Source organism: Oncorhynchus tshawytscha, linkage group LG31 (assembly GCF_018296145.1).
Source record: "Oncorhynchus tshawytscha isolate Ot180627B linkage group LG31, Otsh_v2.0, whole genome shotgun sequence".
NCBI classification, from domain to species: Eukaryota; Metazoa; Chordata; class Actinopteri; order Salmoniformes; family Salmonidae; genus Oncorhynchus; species Oncorhynchus tshawytscha.
In genome coordinates, this window is record NC_056459.1 from 20,798,537 (window position 1) to 20,821,043 (window position 22,507).

Below are 22,507 nucleotides of genomic sequence, written 5' to 3' on the forward strand. Positions count from 1 at the left end.
TCTCTTTTTACTCTGGTTTCTACTCAGGAGAACCACATTAGTGAGACACAGCCAGAGATCATTTTCAATTCAATATGCTTCATATCACAACTCACACTTCAGAAGACTGCTTATTAGGTGAGGCTAAAAGATTGACTGACTGGCTGACTGATTGACCGGCTGGCTGCCTGGCCGGCTGACTGGATGACATCATGGATAACAACAGAGGATGTCATTAGCCTATTCTGTGAACTCAATCACTTTCCTGTCACACACACAGGCAACAAGGGTTTAAACTGCCAGATAGGACTTGACGGTTAATTTGAGATGGTTTTAGAAGGTATTGTATTGTATCTCAGTTGGTGTGTATGTGTGGGTGGGTGTGTGCCTGTCATGTTTTTCAACTCCGAAGTCTATAGGGTTAGTGTGAATTCCTGTCCCGAATAGAGGATGTGGCTGTGTAGCGGTGTCTCAGATGACGTCGCGTCCTCTGCTCCAGCAGGTGACTGCCAGTGCTCCTGTAAAGTGAGGCCTTTCATCTCAAATTTAAAAAAACATTTCAACACAATTGGGTAAAAACAGCAAATGCAGCTGAGAATGGTTGAATCTAATAACCTAACTTCTCTAAACTGGCAAGCTGCCCAACTGAATAGATTTGATCAATCATTTATGTTTTAACGATCAATCAGTTAAACTTTTGACCTTAACCTATAGTGACAATGTAACAATGTAGTAACAATGTCGGTTATTGAATTCCCGGTGGAGTACACAGTAGCTCTTTCTACAGGCCTCGTCTCACCTTTCTCCTGCCGCCCCCCAACTCCCAGTCTCACCTATGAGTGACCCGTTGAGGAAGAGTGCTACTCCAAACAACACCCCCACACACAGGGCCAGGATGAAAGGGCGTCGCCGGCCCCATTTCAGGGTGCAGCGATCGCTGGCTGAGCCAATCAGAGGTGTGAAGATCAGACCCAGAATGGGGCTCAGGAACCACGTCAGACTGTAATACTGTTCTGGAAGACCTGGAGATAGACAGGAAGGAAACAAGGGGTATAAGGTTATGGTTTCTCATAATCATCATCATCCAAACAGGCAGCACTTTGGAACTGTGTGGAGCATAGATGCATATAGGATCACTGTTCTGGAGACGTGTAGTACACAGGATCAAAAGAATAGAACATGTACTCTACGGGCTAGTATCCCAGACTAAAACCACACCCGATGGAGATTCTCTACTGGACTGCACGTACACTATATACACATGGAAGTATGTGGACACCCCTTCAAAATAGTGGATTTGGCTATTGCACCCACAACCGTTGCTGACAGGTGTATAAAATCGAGCACACAGCCATGCAATCTCCATAGACAAACATTGGCAGTAGAATGGCCTTACTGAAGAGCTCAGTGACTTTCAACGTGGCACCGTCATAAGATGCCACCTTTCCAACAAGTCACTTTGTCAAATTTCTGCCCTACTAGAGCAGCCCCGGTCAACTGTAAGTGCTGTTATTGTGAAGTGGAAATGTCTAGGAGCAACAACGGCTCAGCCCCGAAGTGGTAGGCCACACAAGCTCACAGAACGGGTCCGCCGAGTGCTTAAAGCACATAGCACGTAAAAATCATCTGGCCTTGGTTGCAACACTAACTACCGAATTCCAAACTGCTTCTGGAAGCAAAGTCAGTACAAAAACTGTTTCTTCGGGAGCTTCATGAAATGGGTTTCCATCGCCGAGCAGCTGCACACAAGCTTAAGATCACCATGCACAATGCCAAGCGTAGGCTGGAGTGGTGAAAAGCTCACCGCCATTGGACTCTGGAGCAGTGGAAATGCGTTCTCTGGAGTGATGAATCACGCTTCACAATCTAGCAGTCCGACGGATGAATCTGGGTTTGGCGGATGCCAGGAGAACGCTACCTGCCTCAATGCATAGTGCCAACAGTTTGATGGAGGAGGGCTGTTTTTTCATGGTTCATGCTAGGCCCCTTAGTTCCAATTAAGGGAAATCTTAATGCTACAGCATACAATTCGATTCTGTGCTTCCAATTTTGTGGCAACAGTTTGGGGAAGGCCCTTTCATGTTTCAGCATGACAATGCCCCCATGCACAAAGCAAGGTCCATAAAGAAATGGTTTTTCAAGATGGTTGTGAAAGAACTTGACTGGCCTGCACTGAGCCCTGACCTCAACCCCATCTAACACCTTTGGGATGAATTGGAACTCAGACTGCGAGCCAGGCCTAATCGCCCAACATCAGTACCCAACCTCACTAATGCTCTTGTTGCTGAATGGAAGCAAGTTGCCACAGCAATGTTCCATCATCTAGTGCAGTGGTTCTCAATCCTGGTCCTGGGGACCCAAAGGGGTGCACATTTTTGTTTTTGCCCTAGCACTACACACCTGATTCAAATCAGCAAAGCCTTTTGATGAGTTGATCATTTTAATCAGCTGTGTAGTATTAGGGCAAAAACAAAAAACGTGCACCCCTTTGGGTTGCCAGGACCAGGATTGAGAACCAGTGATCTAGTGGAAAGCCTTCCCAGAAAAGTGGAGCCGGTTCTAGCAGCAAATGGGGGACCAACTCCATATTAATGAGATGTTCAACGAGTAGGTGTCCACATACTTTTGGTCATGTAGTGTATTTTTTAGTCCAGGACTAGGCTCAGTCTGTGTTTGGAAACAGGCCCTAGATTAACTTTTTGTGACAGTGTGAACTGTTTGTGACCATATTGACCTAGACTAGGTGATCTAGGCTATGGTCTAGCCAGAAGAGAGAAGGAGAAACCCAAACAGGTGTAATATTTGGCACTGTGTGGACACACATGAGTGGGGACAACATCAGGCTGGTATAGCCTTACCTCAGACCAGGAAGGATTGAAGCAAGCTTGGCCTTTATACCCAGACTGATTTTATTCCCTTTTCTGAATTCCAATAGGCTCCAATAAGAAGCTAACAGTAAATAAAGCTATTTGGTACACAGTCCAGTGCAGCCCAGTTGTACTTGTAGTAATCCTGATCCTCTCTGTGTGGCTGGCTATGCTGGCAGACTTCCCTCCGGCTGGCTCTGACCAGCCCAGCCACAATACACCTTTCATTGTTAGGGGGGGAACAGTGTGTGTTTGTTTCCTGCTGCTCTGAGAGAGGTGACCTATATAGGAGAGAGGGCAGGCCTCTGACATGTGCCCACGTCTGGCTCTGGGAAGCAGCCAATACACAGTACAGTACTATACAGTAAACTGATAGAATCAGCTGAGCAGGGTTGTGAGAGAAACATGGCGGAATGAGATCAGCAGTTTTACATGAATGTGTGTGTGAAATAAGTGTTGTGTGTGTGTCTTCGATCACAGCAGTGTGTATACTTATGAACCCAGTCATTAGCCTTATATGGAGCTCAGGTCATGAGAATAAATCCACACAAACATAGATACTGGTGAGAGGCTGTCTCTAGGTGAAATGAGGTAGAGGTCATATGATAATAAGGATCATCAGGGCTGTGAAGCTCTCATCCCTCGATTATACACGCATGTTAAATGCACATACACACAGGCACGCACACACAGTATAGGCCTAATGATAATATCACAATTGTAAAAGACAATAACATAATAATAAATTAATACAACCACAGGCAAATGATCAAATAAGGAAATAGGCTTTTTAACATTATCCTCAAGATACCCAAAAGGGATACTTCAGGATTTAGGAAATGAATCAGATGAACTCATGGATACCATCTTTATGTCTCGGCATCCAGTATTAAGGAAGTTAGAGGTAGTTCCATAAGCCAATGCTAACTTGCGTTTGCAGAACTAGCATGCTAGCAGTTATAATAGACTTCCAGTCATTGTACTAACGCTGGTTAACCAGTTGGATTTAGGGGGCGCTATTTTAATTTTTGGATGAAAAACGTTCCCGTTTTAAACAAGATATTCTGTCACGAAAAGATGCTCGACTATGCATATAATTGACAGCTTTGGAAAGAAGACACTGACGTTTCCAAAACTGCAAAGATATTGTCTGTGAGTGCCACAGAACTGATGTTACAGGCGAAACCCGCATTTTTTGAAACCACCTCATGCCAATGACTCCTTATATGGCTGTGAATGAGCTACGAATGAGCTTACGTTTTCCACGTTTTCCCCAAGGTGTCTACAGCATTGTGACGTCTTTTTAGGCATTTCCCTTGAAGAATGGCTGTAAGGGACCATATATGGCATGTGGTCACATGGTGTCTCCCGCAGAAAACCTTGCGTAAAATACTGAGGTAGCCATTTTTCCAATCGCTTCTTATGAGAAACCAACTGCCTCGACGGATATGTTATCGAATATATTTGTTAAAAACACCTTGAGGATGGATCCTAAACAACGTTTGCCGTGTTTCTGACGATATTATGGAGCTGGTGCAATGGCATTGTGTAAATGGTCCCTTACAAATAAACAAATCAAATACAAATACAGGGGATTACAGGTTATAGCTCCCAATGATTCCACACTTCGAAATTCCTCAAGTCCTGTCACCTCAGTCCAGACACACAAACACATATTACGTAACCCCTAAACAGCACGTAGCTGGTGATTAAGGTTATGTAAAAGGGGAAGAGATTGGGGGCGTCTTAAAGGAGGTAAAGTCAGACTGATGGACACAACCCAAGAACCTGAGATCCACATTCAAACAACACACCGTCAGTAACACTGAATCTGAATGGACTAAACCTCAGCAAAGCCAATTATACCCATTAGACACTGTCATATGTATAGACACCTTTCAGACACCTTTCACCTTCAGTCTTGCAGGCATCTTTTTGCACAATTCACACACCCCTATTCAGGCTATGCATGCTCATAGTCAATTTCCTTCACATACTCTTTTCATTGGTCACACCATTGTAATTATCCAATAAAACAACAGGTAAATCAATGAAGACAGAAAAAAGCCTAGCCTCAGGCCATATTTCCATAGGAAACCAATGAACTGAATGGAGGGGCCATCCAGAGGTGTGTAGTGCACTGACTGTTGAGGGTGTAAGACATGAGATCAACACCCTCTATATATAGATGCTGATTAGGCTCAGGGGGGGGGACCAGGGTGGAGGTTGTTGAGAGGAAGGACAGGGACAGGGAGCCTGGCCAGAGAATCAGTCCACAGGCTGGACGACACAGAGCCACGTTGCTCTTTAATCCTCCTATCGGTCTGGTCATAACAGAATTGAGGCGCGGGACAGGACAGGGATGACACGAACGCATGCACATACACACACACACACACACACACACACACACACACACACACACTCTCTCATCTTCTCTGGGCTATTAAAGGCTAACTGTCATCTCACTGACTGACGTCGGCCAAAGTATCCCTGTTACGTAGTGTGATTGCTGAATGACAAGGCAGCTTTGGTGATGTGGGCCAAATCATTAGTTACTGGCCAGGCACAGAATGGAGTCCTGGTGTATACAAATCGTAGTATGCTAGTAATATGCATGCAATAACATATGTTGATGGCCACGGCATGATTTTCATTCATCCCATCATCTTATCCAACAAATTGATATTTGGAAACATTTTGTCACACTGAATTATACCAGCTATCCATTCTTAGTTTAGGTTCCGCAAAACAACGTAAACAATGTTAGACGAGGCCACGCTCCCTCGTCGTGTTAGACGAGGCCACAACCCCTCATCATGCCCTCTCCACAGATAGGTTGTTTTGCAAGTGTGTATTCCTGTGCAGTGACCCATGTTTTGGGCACTGGAATGCTACAATAGCAGATGAACACTTTAGACAATAGGGTAGTTAAAGGTTCTGATCATTCTAATGACAGATGGATTGACAAGAGAGAAACAGTAAGAGTAGGGTGTTTTCACACTTGGACCCATTCAGCAAATTTTTGGAAACTCAGTGCGGTGCGCTTAATTTTTGGTGCAGTATGAACACTCCACAGGAACTTGGACCCCTCAAAAGAGCCCCCAAAGTGAACCGAACTGAGACCATCTCGAGAAGTGGTCGGAGTTCGGTTCGCTTGAATTCCAGGATCCGGTTCCCTTTTTTGGGGCAATGTGAAAACCAAGCTACCCAGGTTCACTTGACATTATTCCCGCACCATACTCTACTGCAACACCGTTCCCCCTGACATAACCTCTCACATTTGTGGCACAAGAGAGATGATGTGCAGGTTTGCATAAAAATAACTTTTTGGATGTTGATTAGCGATTGTCAAGGACACACAGAAATGACAAAATTTGTGATTTTACTTCAGATTATTTGTTTGCAACATCTGATCTATAGGCTAAGATAGCTTCATGAACTGTATATTCGATTGAAGGGTTTGAATAGTGTGAGAGGACAACCTATTTGTTGAGAAATCTATTCTAGCTCTTAAAGAGGCAGTAGCCTACATTGGGTGTACAATTTTCAATTAGAGCATTATTTAATCTTCAGTTATTCTTCTGCTATTTGTTCTGCTACCAATAATATTTGCATGTTAATAGAATCTTCTGATTACAATTATTATGTCTAATATTTTAACAAAATGCAAGTAGGTATATCCAGCTGTCCAATAACAAGTTATGATGAAATGGCTTGTCCCAGAATGCATTGAATGTTAGAAAAAGATCTTGGTTCCTTTCTAAATATAGCAATGTGAATGGGTGAGGTGAACTGACAAAAGAGTTGAGTCTTCACTCAAAGGCAAGGGCCGTGTGAATAAAAAGAGAAGGTATTTAGCTCTTTTTTTTTACCCCAGAGTTCACTTTAAAGAGGACTGAGATTGGCTCTCCTGAAAGACTACGCAGAAAGAGAGAGAAAAAGAGAGAGATTGATAGAGAAAAGAGATTCCAGATTCACACCTTGGCTCTGAATGTGCAGTATTAACATGAACCAGACCTGCAACAACGTCAGTTCTGCAAAGTGCTCATGTTCTCTCACGACAAGGTCGTGAGGCTAAGTCGCAGGCAACCCTGTCCCAAAACCTCAGGGACAGGCTCGTAAAGGCTTTAACCTCACCATGGTGCAGGCCTGCCCTGCGCCACAGGCCCACAGAGGGAGAACCAGCTAGCCAAGTCTGTGCAAGGCTCAAGGCTAGGCAGTACTTTTCCATTCATCTGCCCTGCTTTGCTATGTGGGTTAGAGAGTCAGGCTGCAGGGTGCACTTACAAACCGACAGTCACTTTATGGAGTGAATGGAGTGAAACGTTTCAAGTGTAAAAAAAAATAACTCTGACAATGTTTAATAGAAAATTACCAACGAATTGACAAAGGGGGCATTTATAATACAGTGCCTTGCAAAAGTATTCAGACCCCTTGGACTTCTTCACATTTTGTGTTACAAAGTGGGATTCAAATGAATTTAATTGTCATTTTTTGTCAACAATCTACACAAAATACACAAAAAATATATAAATAAAAATTAAATAACTAAAATATAGTCGTTGCATAAGTTTTCAGCTCCCTGGTGAATACATGTTAGAAAAAGTCTTCTTGGGTAAGTCTCTAAAAGCTCACTTTGCACACCTGGCAAAGTGCAATATTTGCCCATTAGTCTTTAAAACAAATCTTCAAGCTCTGTCAAAATGTTGGGGGTCAAGGCTAAACAGCCATTTTCAAGTCTTGTCATAGATTTTAAAGCAGATTTAAGTCAAAACTGTAACTTGGCCACTCAGGAACATTCACTGTCTTCTTGGTATGAAACTCCAGTGTAGATGTGGCCTTGTATTGTAGGTTATTGTCCTGCTGAAAGATAAATTCCTCTCCCAGTGTCATTTGTAAAGCAGACTGAAGCAGGATCTCCTCTGGGATTTTGCCTGTGCTTAACTCATCCAGTTTTTTTTATCCGTTTTACCCAATATTTGAAGATGTCAAGCATACCAATACCATGATGCAGCCACCACCATGCTTGAAAATAAGGAGGAAGTTACTCAGTGATACATTTTGTTGGATTTGCCCGAAACATAAGGCTTTGCATTTAGGCCAAAAGTTATATTCCTTTGCCTTGTTTTGTTGCAGTATTACTTTAATGACTTGTTGCATACAAGATGCATGTTTTGGAATATTCTGTATATTTGTATTATTTTCACTCTGTCATTTAGGTCATTATTGTGGAGTCGCTACAATGTTTTGATCCAGCCTCAGTTCTCACAGCCATTGAACTCTGTAGCTGTTTTAAAATCACCAATGGCCTCATAGTAACATCCCTGACCAGTTTCCTTCCTGTCCTGCAGCTCAAGACGACTATATTTGATGTGTCTGGGTGGTTTAATACATAATCCACAGCATAATTATTAACTTGGCCATGCTTAACATATTCAATGTCTGATTTGTTATTGTTACCCATATAACAAACACTGTCCATCTTCATGAGGCTTTTGAAAAGCTCATTGGTCTTTGTAGTTGAATCTGTGCTTGAAATACAATACTTGACTGAGGGACCTTACATATGTTGTATGTATGGGGGACAGAGGAAGGGTTAGTCCTACAAAAATCATGTCAAACCCTATTATTTCAAACCCTAGTTATTACATTTTTATTCACCTTTAGAGAATGTTATTTTTCTTCCACTTTGAAAGAGTATTTTGTTGACAAAAAATTACAATTAAATCCTTTTGAATCCCACTTTGTAACACAATAAAACGTGAAGAAATCCATGGGGTCTGAGTACTTTTGCAAGAAACTGTATAAAGTCTTTTTTTGCCAGTGGGAACGAGTGACCCGTCTCACATTCTATTCTAAAAACTCTGGAACAAGGTTAAATCAATAAAATAGTACACTTATACCAGCTCAGAACATAAATGGTATAACCTTGTTTAGAAAAACATCTCTCCGGTATGGAGATGTAACTGCTCAGTCCAACCAGCGTGGGAGGTGTGTGTGGGAGGTGTGAGAAGAGAAGACCCCAGTGGTTCCATGGTCTTATCAGTCCTAGAGTGTACACTAGACAGGATCACACAGTGACTGAAGCCCTGGTCACATTCTGGTTCACATGAACCTGATCATTGCTGATGGCCATGACCCGGGTGGCTTGGGAACCCAGAGCTCCACAGTGACCCAAACCCAACTACTTCCTGTTGCCTGTAGACTGTCTTCCTGTAGACATGTCCAAATGACCACTCAATGACCAATCAATGAGTCAACTTCTTCCTGCAGGTTTTTGTTGAGGTTACTCACAGGGCCCCAAAAAAGTGTTTTTGTTCATTTATCTATCACAGGTTGTTCTGTTCGCGACCTGCAGTCTGTCAGACACACAACAACACAAAATGTCGCAAACAGATTTAAATCTGTCGGTAAGCAGTTTGTTTCTTTGGGAAAGCGGCCGGGGTAATCATCCAAACAGGACGTCAGATTATAGTAAATAAAGACCCGTTTTTTTCTTCACCGGTTCAAAAATGGCGAACAATAGGCCCACTGAGAGCAAAGTGACTCGTGCCACTTCAGGAAATAGTTACCGTGGTATAGCGAGATTGAGAAGAGGGGTTTACACCAGGTCAGAAAGAGCACTCACAAAACTAGTGAGTTGCAAAACTAAACAGAGGGAAGAGGAATAGACAGAGACAGAGAGAGCAAGAAAGAAAGAGGGAGAGAGAGCAAGCGGGAGAGAGAGCTAGAGAGAGACTGAAGACAACCCACAGTGGGTAATAACAACGTGGCAAGGGGGCAACTCACAATCAACGAGGTTGATTTATACACACCATTACCGTTTGACACACAATGGCTTCCCATGTGTAAGAGTGCAGATGTCTCATTAGTCTATTCTGTATACATATAGTCCTTGCTAGGGCTGTAACCAACAACAAAAACATCTTAGTCAACCGAGTCGTCTGTTCTTTTGACCAACCGATTGGTTGAAATGTTAAAACATGTATTTTCCATATATAGACACATCCTTATGTTTGAGCTTGTCTGATGCATTAAGCACTGTGATTAAAAATGAAGACACTCAAATGACCAAAGAGGGAACCAGATATCAATATAGCCTAACCAGAAGAAAAAAACATGTTCCCAACACCGCTCCTCCCGCTGGTCTTCACAGATTCTGACATTATGCTCCTGAGGTTGCTGGTAATAGGCTACACCAGCGGTCGGCAACCTTTTCCATTTCGAGTGCCAAGATCTGCGTGCCAGTTATGATTTTCATATGCACATTGTCGTGGAACAGCTTCATTTCATTTATATAAAGTCATCATCTCAAAATCAATGTCATCGGGTTAATCAAAACTTTATCTAAATGAAAATTATGCAAATCTAAAAGTAACTTCTATTGCCATTGCCAATATGTAAACAGCCTACATAAACCAACAAATAAAAACATTGTAGCCTGCATGTAGAAAATATCCTGACAGTAATAAATATCCTATGAATCACATTGGCATCGCATGGCCTGTCTGCAAGAAACTTGTAACATTGTATAAAATATTTTGGGCCCTCAGAGTTTCCCACACCAGTGAGCTCCAGACAGACAGACAGACACAGCTGTAGACAAGGGATAAGAGGTAAATCAGGTAGGTCTATTTTATGACGTTTCCACTAGATCAGAGCATGACATTTTTTCCCCCTTTCATGCTGAGTGGTTATTAGGGTCAGAAACCTTCCCAGATATTTTCCGTGGGAAGTTAAGCCTGGGAATTTGGGATCTTTAACTTCAATTCATTAAAAAAGTTAGTTTATAACAGTGAACCTTTTTTTGTGTGATACACAAGGTAATTCTAGGTATTGTGGCATATTTTGGTTACACTATCCCCAATTCAATGGAATTGCATGCACAGTGCATTCTTCCATCACATGTACAGCTGATTCTCAAGATCTTACACACTAATGAGATGTTATTGAGCCCACACTACTATACTGTCTGAGCCAAGGACTACATGCTTTCTGGTAAGTTTTGATTACAATATTGTGTGGGGTGAATATATTGTATATGACATACATGATTTTTTGTTAACTAGTAAATAGTATACAGCAAAGTGTGTTTAAATCATTTCTGACTTGTTAGCAAAAACTAACTAGCAGAAATTGTTAACATGTGGGTTTTAGCTTGCTTGAGCCTGCTAACTGAGGAGTATTAATTCACCCGTTTCCATACATGTTTCATTTTAAAACATTTATCTTACAAAGGAGTTGTTTAATCTAACTGCTTAACTATTTATCTGTACATGGAATTGTATGTTTTTGTTTACTCATTTTTTTCTGATCTTTACAGGAAAATGCCACGGGAACGATCTGATGTGTAGAGACATTTCACTGCAGCTAAAGTAGAAGGAAAAGCTGTGTACATTTGCAAATACTGTGCCAAATCATATGTGAAGAATGCAACAAAGATGCAGAATCATCTGGCCAAGTGCATAAAGTTCCCTCAACGCTCACAACAAGCAACCTCTTGTCAGAGTCCCTCTACTTCTATTTAAGGTGAAAATGATGAATCAGACACCTTATCGATAGCAACAGCTCATGGTCCTCCTGGAATCAGTAGTTTTTTGACTCAATGGAGGAACGTAGTCAGAGAAATGCTGATGAATGTCTTGCTCAAGCTGTGTATGCAACTGGTTCACCTCTGACGCTCACAGGCAATGTGTATTAGAAGAGATTTCTGAATGTTCTTCGCCCAGCATACACCCCTCCAACCAGACATGCTTATCTACTTATTTGCTGGATGCAGAGTTCAACAGAGTTCAAGTGAAGGTCAAGAAAATCATAGAGAAAGCAAACTGTATTGCAATCATATCTGATGGGTGGTCAAATGTTCGTGGGCAAGGAATAATTAACTAGATAATCTACACCCCTCAACCAGTATTCACACCAGACACACCAGTCTCTACATTGCAGATGAGCTGAAGGCAGTCAATGACCTTGGACCACAGAAGGTATTTGCACTGGTGACAGACAATGCTGCGACCATGAAGGCTGCTTGGTCTAAAGTGGTGGAGTCCTACCCTCACATCACACCCATTGGCTGTGCTGCTCATGCATTGAATCGGCTCCTCAAGGACAACATGGCACTGAAAACAATGGATACACTCTACAAGATAGCCAAGGAAATGGTTAGGTATGTGAAGGGTCATAAAGTTATAGCAGCAATCTACCTCATCAAGGAAAGTGAGAAGAATAAGAGCACCACATTGAAGCTGCCCAGTAACACCCGTTGGGGTGGTGTTGTCAATCATGTTTGACAGTCTCCTGGAGGGGAAGGAAGGAGTCTCTCCAAGAAATGGGCATATCACAGTCTGCCGATATGGACAGCCCCATCAAGAGGATCCTCCTGGATGATGTATTTTGGGAGAGAGTGGTAAGCAGCCTGAAATTCCTGAAACCTATAGCAGTCGCCATTGCACGGATTGAGGGAGACAATGCCATCCTGTCTGATGTTCAGACTCTGCTTGTAGATGTAAGAGAAGAAATCCGTACCACCCTATCCGCTTCACTGTTGCTCCAAGCAGAGGAAACTGCAGTTCTGAAACACATAAAAAAGCATGAAGACTTCTGGCTGAAGCCCAAACACGCCGCAGCGTACATGTTGGACCCCAAGTATGCTGGCAAGAGCATCCTGTCTGGTGCAGAGATCAACAAGGCCTATGGTGTCATTACTACCGTGTCTCGTCACCTCCGCCTGGATGAGGGCAAGGTTCTTGGAAGTCTGGCGAAGTACACTTCCAAGCAAGGGCTTTGGGATGGTGATGCAATATGACAGTTGTGCCCACATATCGCATCAGCCACCTGGTGGAAGGGACTTTGTGGATCTGAGGCTCTTTCCCCTGTTGCCTCCATCATCCTCCAAATCCCACCTAAATCAGCCGCCTCAGCACACAACTGGTCCTTGTTTGGGAACACACACACACCAAAGCAACAGGCTGACCAATGTAAGGGTTGAAAAATTGGTGGCCATCCGGGAATTTTTTTAATATTTTTGAGCCTAACAATGAGCGATCCTCAACAAGGTTGGAAAGTGACATTGAAGATGAGGCCTCAGAGTCTGATGTTCAAGAGCTGGACATTGAGGAGGTCCAAGGAGAAGACATGGAAGCTTTAGAGGAGACAACCAAAGCTTTAGTTTCTAGACTATAATTTTACAGATGTTGAAAACGTTTTTGGGAGATGCGATGGCTCATTGTGATCATTCAATATTCCCTTTCTTTTGTTGTTCAGTGACATCAACCCATGTAAAGAGTCAACTCATTTAATTGAAGTTTAAATTCGTAACTAAATAGTTTGTTTTATTTCTATTGGAAGGATTTAATCATTTGCAATTATGTCTACTTACGATACGGTAAAAGGTTTATGTTTCTGTCTCCATATGATATGGTAAATATATCCAATGCAAAAAAACATCTACATTTAAACAGTATTAATATTCATTTGCATATATTTCCATTCATTCCCATATATTCCCAAGGCAAGTTTCCACCTCTGAATATTCCCCAAAATGCGCAACCCTAGTGGTTATCAAAAGGGAGCGAGCTGGAAAGACTTTTCAAATAGGCTACATTGAGGAACTATTGTCATTCTCAATGGATGTAAAAACAGACTTAGTTTACTTGCTGTTTCAGGCTTAGAAAAAAAATGACTTTGAGGAGCTACACAGTGATGGTGAGTTAAGGCAATCAGAAATACTATCCGATCCCCAAATGTGCACATTTATAAGCCTACATTTGCACGCAGACCAGGTAGACTAGAGGCCTACCTCTATGCATAATCAGGTGCGTGTCCTTACTTAAGATTGTCTTTTGTATGGAGCGCTCCTGTCAATGAATACATTGACAACGTGTAAATGGAATGAAATAAACCAAAACTTTTTTCTCACAAGTCAAATCAAAACACATGTCAATTCAAGTCGCATGCGCCGAATACAACAGGTGTAGTAGACCTTACCGTGAAATGCCGGATACAACAGGTGTAGTAGACCTTACCGTGAAATGCCGAATACAACAGGTGTAGTAGACCTTACCGTGAAATGCCGAATACAACAGGTGTAGTAGACCTTACCGTGAAATGCTGAATACAACAGGTGTAGTAGACCTTACCGTGAAATGCTGGATACAACAGGTGTAGTAGACCTCACCGTGAAATGCCGGATACAACAGGTGTAGTAGACCTTACCGTGAAATGCCGGATACAACAGGTGTAGTAGACCTTACCGTGAAATGCCGAATACAACAGGTGTAGTAGACCTTACCGTGAAATGCTGAATACAACAGGTGTAGTAGACCTTACCGTGAAATGCTGAATACAACAGGTGTAGTAGACCTTACTGTGAAATGCCGAATACAACAGGTGTAGTAGACCTTACCGTGAAATGCTGAATACAACAGGTGTAGTAGACCTTACCGTGAAATGCCGAATACAACAGGTGTAGTAGACCTTACTGTGAAATGCTGAATACAACAGGTGTAGTAGACCTTACCGTGAAATGCCGAATACAACAGGTGTAGTAGACCTTACCGTGAAATGCTGAATACAACAGGTGTAGTAGACCTTACCGTGAAATGCTGAATACAACAGGTGTAGTAGACCTTACCGTGAAATGCCGAATACAACAGGTGTAGTAGACCTTACCGTGAAATGCTGAATACAACAGGTGTAGTAGACCTTACCGTGAAATGCTGAATACAACAGGTGTAGTAGACCTTACCGTGAAATGCTGAATACAACAGGTGTAGTAGACCTTACCGTGAAATGCCGGATACAACAGGTGTAGTAGACCTTACCGTGAAATGCCGGACACAACAGGTGTAGTAGACCTTACCGTGAAATGCCGAATACAACAGGTGTAGTAGACCTTACCGTGAAATGCCGGATACAACAGGTGTAGTAGACCTTACCGTGAAATGCTGAATACAACAGGTGTAGTAGACCTTACCGTGAAATGCCGGATACAACAGGTGTAGTAGACCTTACCGTGAAATGCCGGATACAACAGGTGTAGTAGACCTTACCGTGAAATGCCGAATACAACAGGTGTAGTAGACCTTACCGTGAAATGCCGGATACAACAGGTGTAGTAGACCTTACCGTGAAATGCCGGATACAACAGGTGTAGTAGACCTTACCGTGAAATGCCGGATACAACAGGTGTAGTAGACCTTACCGTGAAATGCCGGATACAACAGGTGTAGTAGACCTTACCGTGAAATGCTGAATACAACAGGTGTAGTAGACCTTACCGTGAAATGCTGAATCCAACAGGTGTAGTAGACCCTACCGTGAAATGCCGAATACAACAGGTGTAGTAGACCTTACCGTGAAATGCCAAATACAACAGGTGTAGTAGACCTTACCGTGAAATGCCGAATACAACAGGTGTAGTAGACCTTACCGTGAAATGCGTACTTACAAGCCTTTAACCAACAATGCAGTTCAAGAAATAAGAGTTAAGAAAATATTTACTAAATAAACTAAAGTAAAAAATTTAATAAAAAGTACTACAATAAAATAACAGGCTATATACAGGGGTACCAGTACCGACTCAATGTGCGGGGGGGAACAGGTTAGTCGAGGTCATGTGTACATGTAGGTAGGTGAGTGTAGCATAGGTAGCTCTGCAAACAAAGTGTCCACTCCTACAATGACAACTCTAATAATAATAATAATAATAATAATAATAATATATTGAATGCATTAACAGAAATGACCAAACATTCTAGATTAGAAATGATGGGAATGAACAGTAAATGTACCACTGGTGATACTGGTGTGCCATCCCTGCGGCCTCTGTAATGGATGAGTCCACTGAGACAAGCGTTTAACCAACAATGCAGTTCAAAAATAATATGCCACTGTTAAGAAAATATTTACTAAATAAAACTAAAGTAAAAAATGGAATAAAATCCAGGACTACATCCATAAAATAACAGGCTATTTAAAATGGTCAAAGTACGGGTTACGGTAAGGGTTAAGCTTAGGGACCGTCGTGAGGTTCCGTATAGCACAAACCATACATAGCGGATCCCGGATAGCACTAACCAGTCCAGGCCTTACTGTGCGTTTAGTCAGTCTAGGTTATGGTTGCAACATTCCTAAAATCCCAGTTGGACAATTTCCTGTCTATTCCCTCCTGATTCCGGGAATCTTCCAAAAAGGTACAAATAAAAAAGTTATTGAAGTTATTAACTAGACTTTGGATGGTGTATTAATTACTACCCAGTTACTACAAACATACAGGTGTCCATTCTAACTCAGTTGCCGGAGAGGAAGGAAACCGCTCAGGGATTTCACCATGAGGCCAATGGTGACTTTAAAACAGTTAGAGTTTAATGGCTGTGATGGGAGAAAACAACACCATTGTAGTAACTCCACAATACTAATCTAAATGACAGTGACAAGAAGGAAGCCTGTACAGAATAAAATATTCCAAAACATGCATCCTGTTTGCATTAAGGAACTAAAGTAAAACTGCAAAAAATGTGGCAATGACAAACTTTATTTCCTGAATAAATATGTTATGCGTTATGTTAGGGGCAAATTCAATACAACACATCACGGAGTACCACTCTTCATATTTTCAAGCGTGGTGGTGGCTGCATCATGTTATAGGTATGCCCGTCATCGGCAAGGACTAAGTCGTTTTTTTTAGGATAAACAGAAACCGAATAGAGCTAAGCACAGGCAAAATCCTAGAGGAAAACCTGGTTCAGTCTGCTTTCCAAGAGACACTGGGAGACAAATTCGCCTTTCAGCAGGTCAATAACCTAAAACACAAGGCCAAATCTACACTGGAGTTGCTCACCAAGACGACATTGAAATGTTCCTGAGTGGCCTAGCTACAGTTTTGACTTAAATCAGCTTGAACATCTATGGCAAGTCTTGAAAATGGCTGTCTAGCAATGATCAACAACCAATTTGACAAAGATGGAAGAATTTGTAAAATAATAATGTGCAAATATTGTACAATCCAGGTGTGCAAAGCTCTTAGAGAAAGACTAATAACTGTAAATCGCTGCCAGGTGATTCTAGCATGTATTGACTCAGGGGATTAAATACTTATGTAATCAAGGTGTTATTTAATTATTATTGTTATTCTTTTTTACAAATGTTCAATCTTTTTCTTCCACTTTAACATTTTAGTATTTGGTGTCGATCGTCGACAAGAAGTTACAATTAAATACATTTTAATCCCACCTTGTAATACAACATGGAAAAACATTGGAAAAAGTCAAGGGGTGTGAATGTTTTCTGAAGGCACTGTTCCACAATGGAGTCATTAGACATAAGTGCTTTCATTGCATCTTGGGTAAGCAATGTGCCTGGTCAGTTTACCCTCCTCAACCCAGTAAAGTAACCATTAGGCTCCAGTCAATAATAATGACATTTACACCTGGCTGAGACACTTAGAGGTGATTTAACTATGGTTCATGTCTGGAAGTGGATGGGACATGAAGAAGAACAAAGGTTTTTATAACTTCTTCGAAGATGTTCTGAGGAATGGAGTGCTTAAGTGTCTAGAGGCTAGCACGTCTCGTGTCATAACACCTTATATAGAAATGCCATGGACTGCGTTAGCTGTTCAGGTATGTACTGAAATGCACATTGAATGCACCCGGCAATCAAAACGAGTGTCAAGGCCTAAGCATGCACATATGCACGCTATGCACACACAACAACAAAAAACACAAACAAAAACACAAACAAATAAAACACACAAAACAAAAACACACACACGCATGCACGCACACGCACACAAACAATGACTCACGCAGGCCAATCGAACTACCTATACATAACTTTAGGATCTCATGACTCAGCTTTCTGCCTGACTCATTTCTCCCTCCTTCCATTTCGCATAAAACAATGTCATCCGCTCCTCACCACTCCCATCCAACCAATTTAACTACAGGGCTTTCATGTGAAAATTAAACTGCCAAGAAACTGTGTTCCGGTCCTGATGGTTGGTGTGAAAAGTGAAAGCAGGTCAGGGAGTGTAGGAAAGAGGGAGAGGGGGGGCTTTGGGGTTAAGTGAAGTAGCCACAGGCTGCAGGCTGGATGATAGAGGAACCACAGGAAACAGGTGCTTTCTGGGGCTGTGCTGCTGCCAGACAGACTTGGTCAGGTGCATAACAGTGTGCCTGGCCTCAACACGGCAAGACTGGCCTCAGACTAGGTTTTACAATACAAATCATTGGTCACGTCCCAAATGGCACCCTATTCCCTATATAGTAGGGCACTGTATAGGGTATAGGTTGTCATTTGGGATGTAACCATTAACAACTGCTAACAAAGCCCTCAAGAAAAACACCTTGACAACGAGCAATGTATAGCCTAGTTGGGATGGCAGTTTACAATCCTTTGCAACAGGGACAGACAGAAGGGTCGATCTTGGCTAGCAGATGAATGTTCTGGATGAAAAATGTTCATGATCATTTCACAACATTCACTGTGTCTCCAACAATAGGGACAGCTGCTCTGCAAGCAGTGGTCTCAGCCAATGAATAATTCAGTGATGCTCAACAAAGAAAAATATTGAGTGAAGATAGAGAAGCAGAGAGAGAGAGAGAGAGAGAACTAAAAGAGAGAGATGACAATTCTCTAGCAGAGTCCCTGAGAGGTGAGAGCGGTGGAAGAGAGGAGTGGCGGAGGGGGAGGAGAGTGGCCTACAGGGTCGTGGGATGTGAGTCATAGTGTTTGCTGCTTCCCAGCAGTGTGAGGGGAGGTGTGAGTGAGGAAACTATTTTATGAAAATGCCTTCTCTTCCGAAAAGAGATGGGTTCCTACTACAACATTTGATGGATGGTGGCAACAGAGCACTCGTTTCCCAGACTGCAGAGCGGTATGGAGCAGTGGTTAGAGCCACCGCTTCTGACAAACAATTAGAACGTTACCAACCTCAGCTTCCCCGAGGAGAGAAAACGTAACTTATGCCGTAGCTTAGCTAGATCACTATCAGCAACAGACAACTACATATCCTGTCCTCCAAAAAAACTCTACAGAAAATGGAAGAATCTAAACAAACTGTATCAACTAAATTTGATTTGGTTAAGGAGTGAAACATGACGACAGGCGGAGAAGACTGCTCCTGCCAATAAAGCCATCAGTGGCACATCTGCCTGCCTGGACTCAGCATTACATGATTTCATTACTTAGGACGGTTTAAAGTGCACCCCGTGATTAAGAGCTTTGTCAGGCTCCGCCGACTGAGTGGAGGATCTGACTCTCAATGAAGAGGACCAGAGTCAGACGGATAGAGCACCCACACGGCAGCTCCTTTGTTTGCCACGCTAAGTGTATGTGCATGTCTCTCTGTGTGTGTGTGTGAGTGTGTGTGTGAGTGAGAGAGAAAAAGTCATATGGGGGGGTTGGGTTTATGATTTGCGTGGTAGAGAAACATTATGATGATCATTTGTGTTGGTGCAATCATTATGAAGACAAAGGAGATGTTCAGGATTCAGGACAGGTGGGTACTGCCCAGGATAGAATACAGCCAGAACAAGAGTTAGCTCCAGAGTACCGCAGTGTGTGCAGAAAACAAACACACACACAGCCGTCTGTTCCCTTTCTCAGGACACACATAGAACAGTAGTGCTGTCAAGGTAATTTGCCCTGTGCCAGCTAAGATGCAGTATGGTGTGTTAGCAGTGTGTGCGCCTAGGAGAGAGGGGGCAGTCCTCAGCTCTGATTGTTGGATTCTGAGCTGACTTCTAATATAACAGGATATTTTTTTTTACGCGCCATCCACCCGGCTAATTTTCCACCTCCTGAAGGGGACAATTAAAACTGCATGAATCTCACACACACCCACCTGCTAGTCGGCAGTGTTACATAACACTGCAGTAGTCAGTAACCAGCCACCTAGTCCTGGGACAGTGCAGGATCATGGCGGTAGAGGATTCTACCTCCAACCACACAGCACAAAGACATGGGTGACTTTAACACAAAGTCAGCTTATTAACATAGTTAAAAATAAAATCTGAAGATTTAAATAAAAATGATACATTTCCTATAGTCGTGTCGTTTTTTTTTTTTTACAACTGGCAGTAAACCACAGCAGTAGCAACGTTCTGCGCCAACACAACAACCCTGCACAGAGCCATGATCGTCGAGACACTACACCTCATTACCCATTGTCTATTAAATCCCATTCAGACAATTTAGGATCCCAACGGGCTGAACCCAACGAGCTGTTCTCAACGGGCTCCTGGAACGAAATGGGTCACAGTGTGGGGGTTTCCTGCTTTTGTAGACACAGATGGTTCAAGGTTTGGAGAGAGATGACGATGGCTATACTGAAATAATACAAACCCAAAATGAATAGGTCTCTCTCTAGCCAAAGGGTCTGGGTTCACCCGGCACCGATTGTTTTGGGGAAACTGAAGAAAAGCCTCACACACCACGAAACAATGCTAAACGCACTGGGGGATAAGCAGAGGGAGAAAAAAGGTTGATTGTAAAGAGCATGGTAATGTTTATGATATTAAAAACAAAAGAGGCCAACATGGACCATGTACCACATAACGGTTCCCATCCCTTGTTTCATTTCTACTTGGTCTGTTATAGTTCATCTATTTAACGTCTAGGAACAAGACGTAACTATAGTCAAGCTCACATTAACAACGCACATGCCCCGCCCACCTGAGGTTGTGTCTTTTTCAGCCATCTGTTTCCTGTGTTTGAAGGGTGAAAAATCCACGTCACTTAAATCTCGCTGGATTAATTGCTGTAATTTTACTCCTGCAACTCCTTTATACTCTTGCTTGTGCCTGTCGTTTCTTGACATTAACGTTACGACTGTGGAAATGTTTGTAATGATCTGTCAAACACACCCTGGTAATGGCTGAAATGGGCTCAATGGAATACATTGTCTTTCTGTTGCATCTATAAGAACACTCCATCTGGGATTTAATGCATCATCTAGACACTTACATCGCAAGAAAGAGAAGTAAGATAACTTTATTTTGATGGGTGTTCATTTTTGTGGACTTTAAAAAAAGTTATAATTTAATACAGTTGAAATGTTTACAAATTAGATGCATTGAAATTAGAGCAACTTTCAAAAATGAACACTCAGATTATAGTGATATTATGTCTGATCTCACAAGCAATGTAAAGCCTGTTGATTTTTAATCTGAGAGTATCCTGCTATTGGCACACTTGTTGAATTATACAACAGAACGTGACAACAACAGTAATTAATTAATGAGGAAGTCTAGACAGAGCAGGTGAGTACAGGTAGACCTAGACCATCATGTTATAGGTATGCTCGTCATCGGCAAAGATTAAGTAGTTTTTTTTAGGATAAACAGAAACTGAATAGAGCTAAGCACAGGCAAAATCCTAGAGGAAAACCTGGTTCAGTCTGCTTTCCAACAGACACTGGGAGACAAATTCCCCTTTCAGCAGGTCAATAACCTAAAACAAGGTCAAATCTACACTGGAGTTGCTTACCAAGACGACATTGAAATGTTCCTGAGTGGCCTAGACAGAGAAGGTGAGTACAGGTAGACCTAGACAGAACAGGTGAGTACAGGTAGACCTAGACAGAGCAGGTGAGTACAGGTAGACCTAGACAGAGCAGGTGAGTACAGGTAGACCTAGACAGAGCAGGTGAGTACAGGTAGACCTAGACAGAGCAGGTGAGTACAGGTAGACCTAGACAGAGCAGGTGAGTACAGGTAGACCTAGACAGAGCAGGTGAGTACAGGTAAACCTAGACAGAGCAGGTGAGTACAGGTAAACCTAGACAGAGCAGGTGAGTACAGGTAAACCTAGACAGAGCAGGTGAGTACAGGTAAACCTAGACAGAGCAGGTGAGTACAGGTAAACCTATACAGAGCAGGTGAGTACAGGTAGACCTAGTCAGACCAGGTGAGTACAGGTAGACCTAGTCAGAGCAGGTGAGTACAGGTAGACCTAGTCAGAACAGGTGAGTACAGGTAAACCTAGACAGAGCAGGTGAGTACAGGTAAACCTAGACAGAGCAGGTGAGTACAGGTAAACCTAGACAGAGCAGGTGAGTACAGGTAGACCTAGTCAGAACAGGTGAGTACAGGTAGACCTAGACAGAGCAGGTGAGTACAGGTAAACCTAGACAGAGCAGGTGAGTACAGGTAGACCTAGTCAGAACAGGTGAGTACAGGTAGACCTAGACAGAGCAGGTGAGTACAGGTAAACCTAGACAGAGCAGGTGAGTACAGGTAGACCTAGACAGAGCAGGTGAGTACAGGTAGACCTAGTCAGAACAGGTGATTACAGGTAGACCTAGACAGAGCAAGTTTTTCGTGGTTGCAGCCCTGTTCCAACCATTTGTGTTAATTTATTCATATATGCAAACTAACCCAGTGTATTTATGCAAATATTACACTTACAATTCTTTATTTTAACACAAACTATTAAAACTGTACCTGTTACCGTTAGAAAGTGTACGAGATTTTTTTTCATCATTATTTGTAAACATTTGACGATACATTTAATACCTGAATCCCCACCAACATCCCTGAACTCCATTAATTATTTATTTGTGCCCGTAAAATGTTGTGCACTATAATTCAATCAATATCTGATGGATAAAACTTTTTTTTTTAAAGTTTGGAGTATCTTTATCCATTGTACGACTA

General features: G+C 42.4%; 1 protein-coding gene across 2 annotated transcripts in view; it reads right to left on the reverse strand.

Annotated features, from left to right (window-relative positions):
- Positions 1-22,507, reverse strand: part of LOC112229532 (solute carrier family 45 member 4) — a 78,272-nt gene that overhangs the window by 11,112 nt on the left and 44,653 nt on the right. For both annotated transcript variants that reach the window (XR_002950190.2, XM_024395413.2), the window contains exon 4: positions 813-1,001. Coding sequence is in view for 1 of the 2 variants with exons in the window: in XM_024395413.2 (XP_024251181.1) it covers positions 813-1,001 (189 nt within the window). In the remaining variant the exon portion in view is untranslated. The remainder of the gene's footprint in view (positions 1-812; positions 1,002-22,507) is intronic.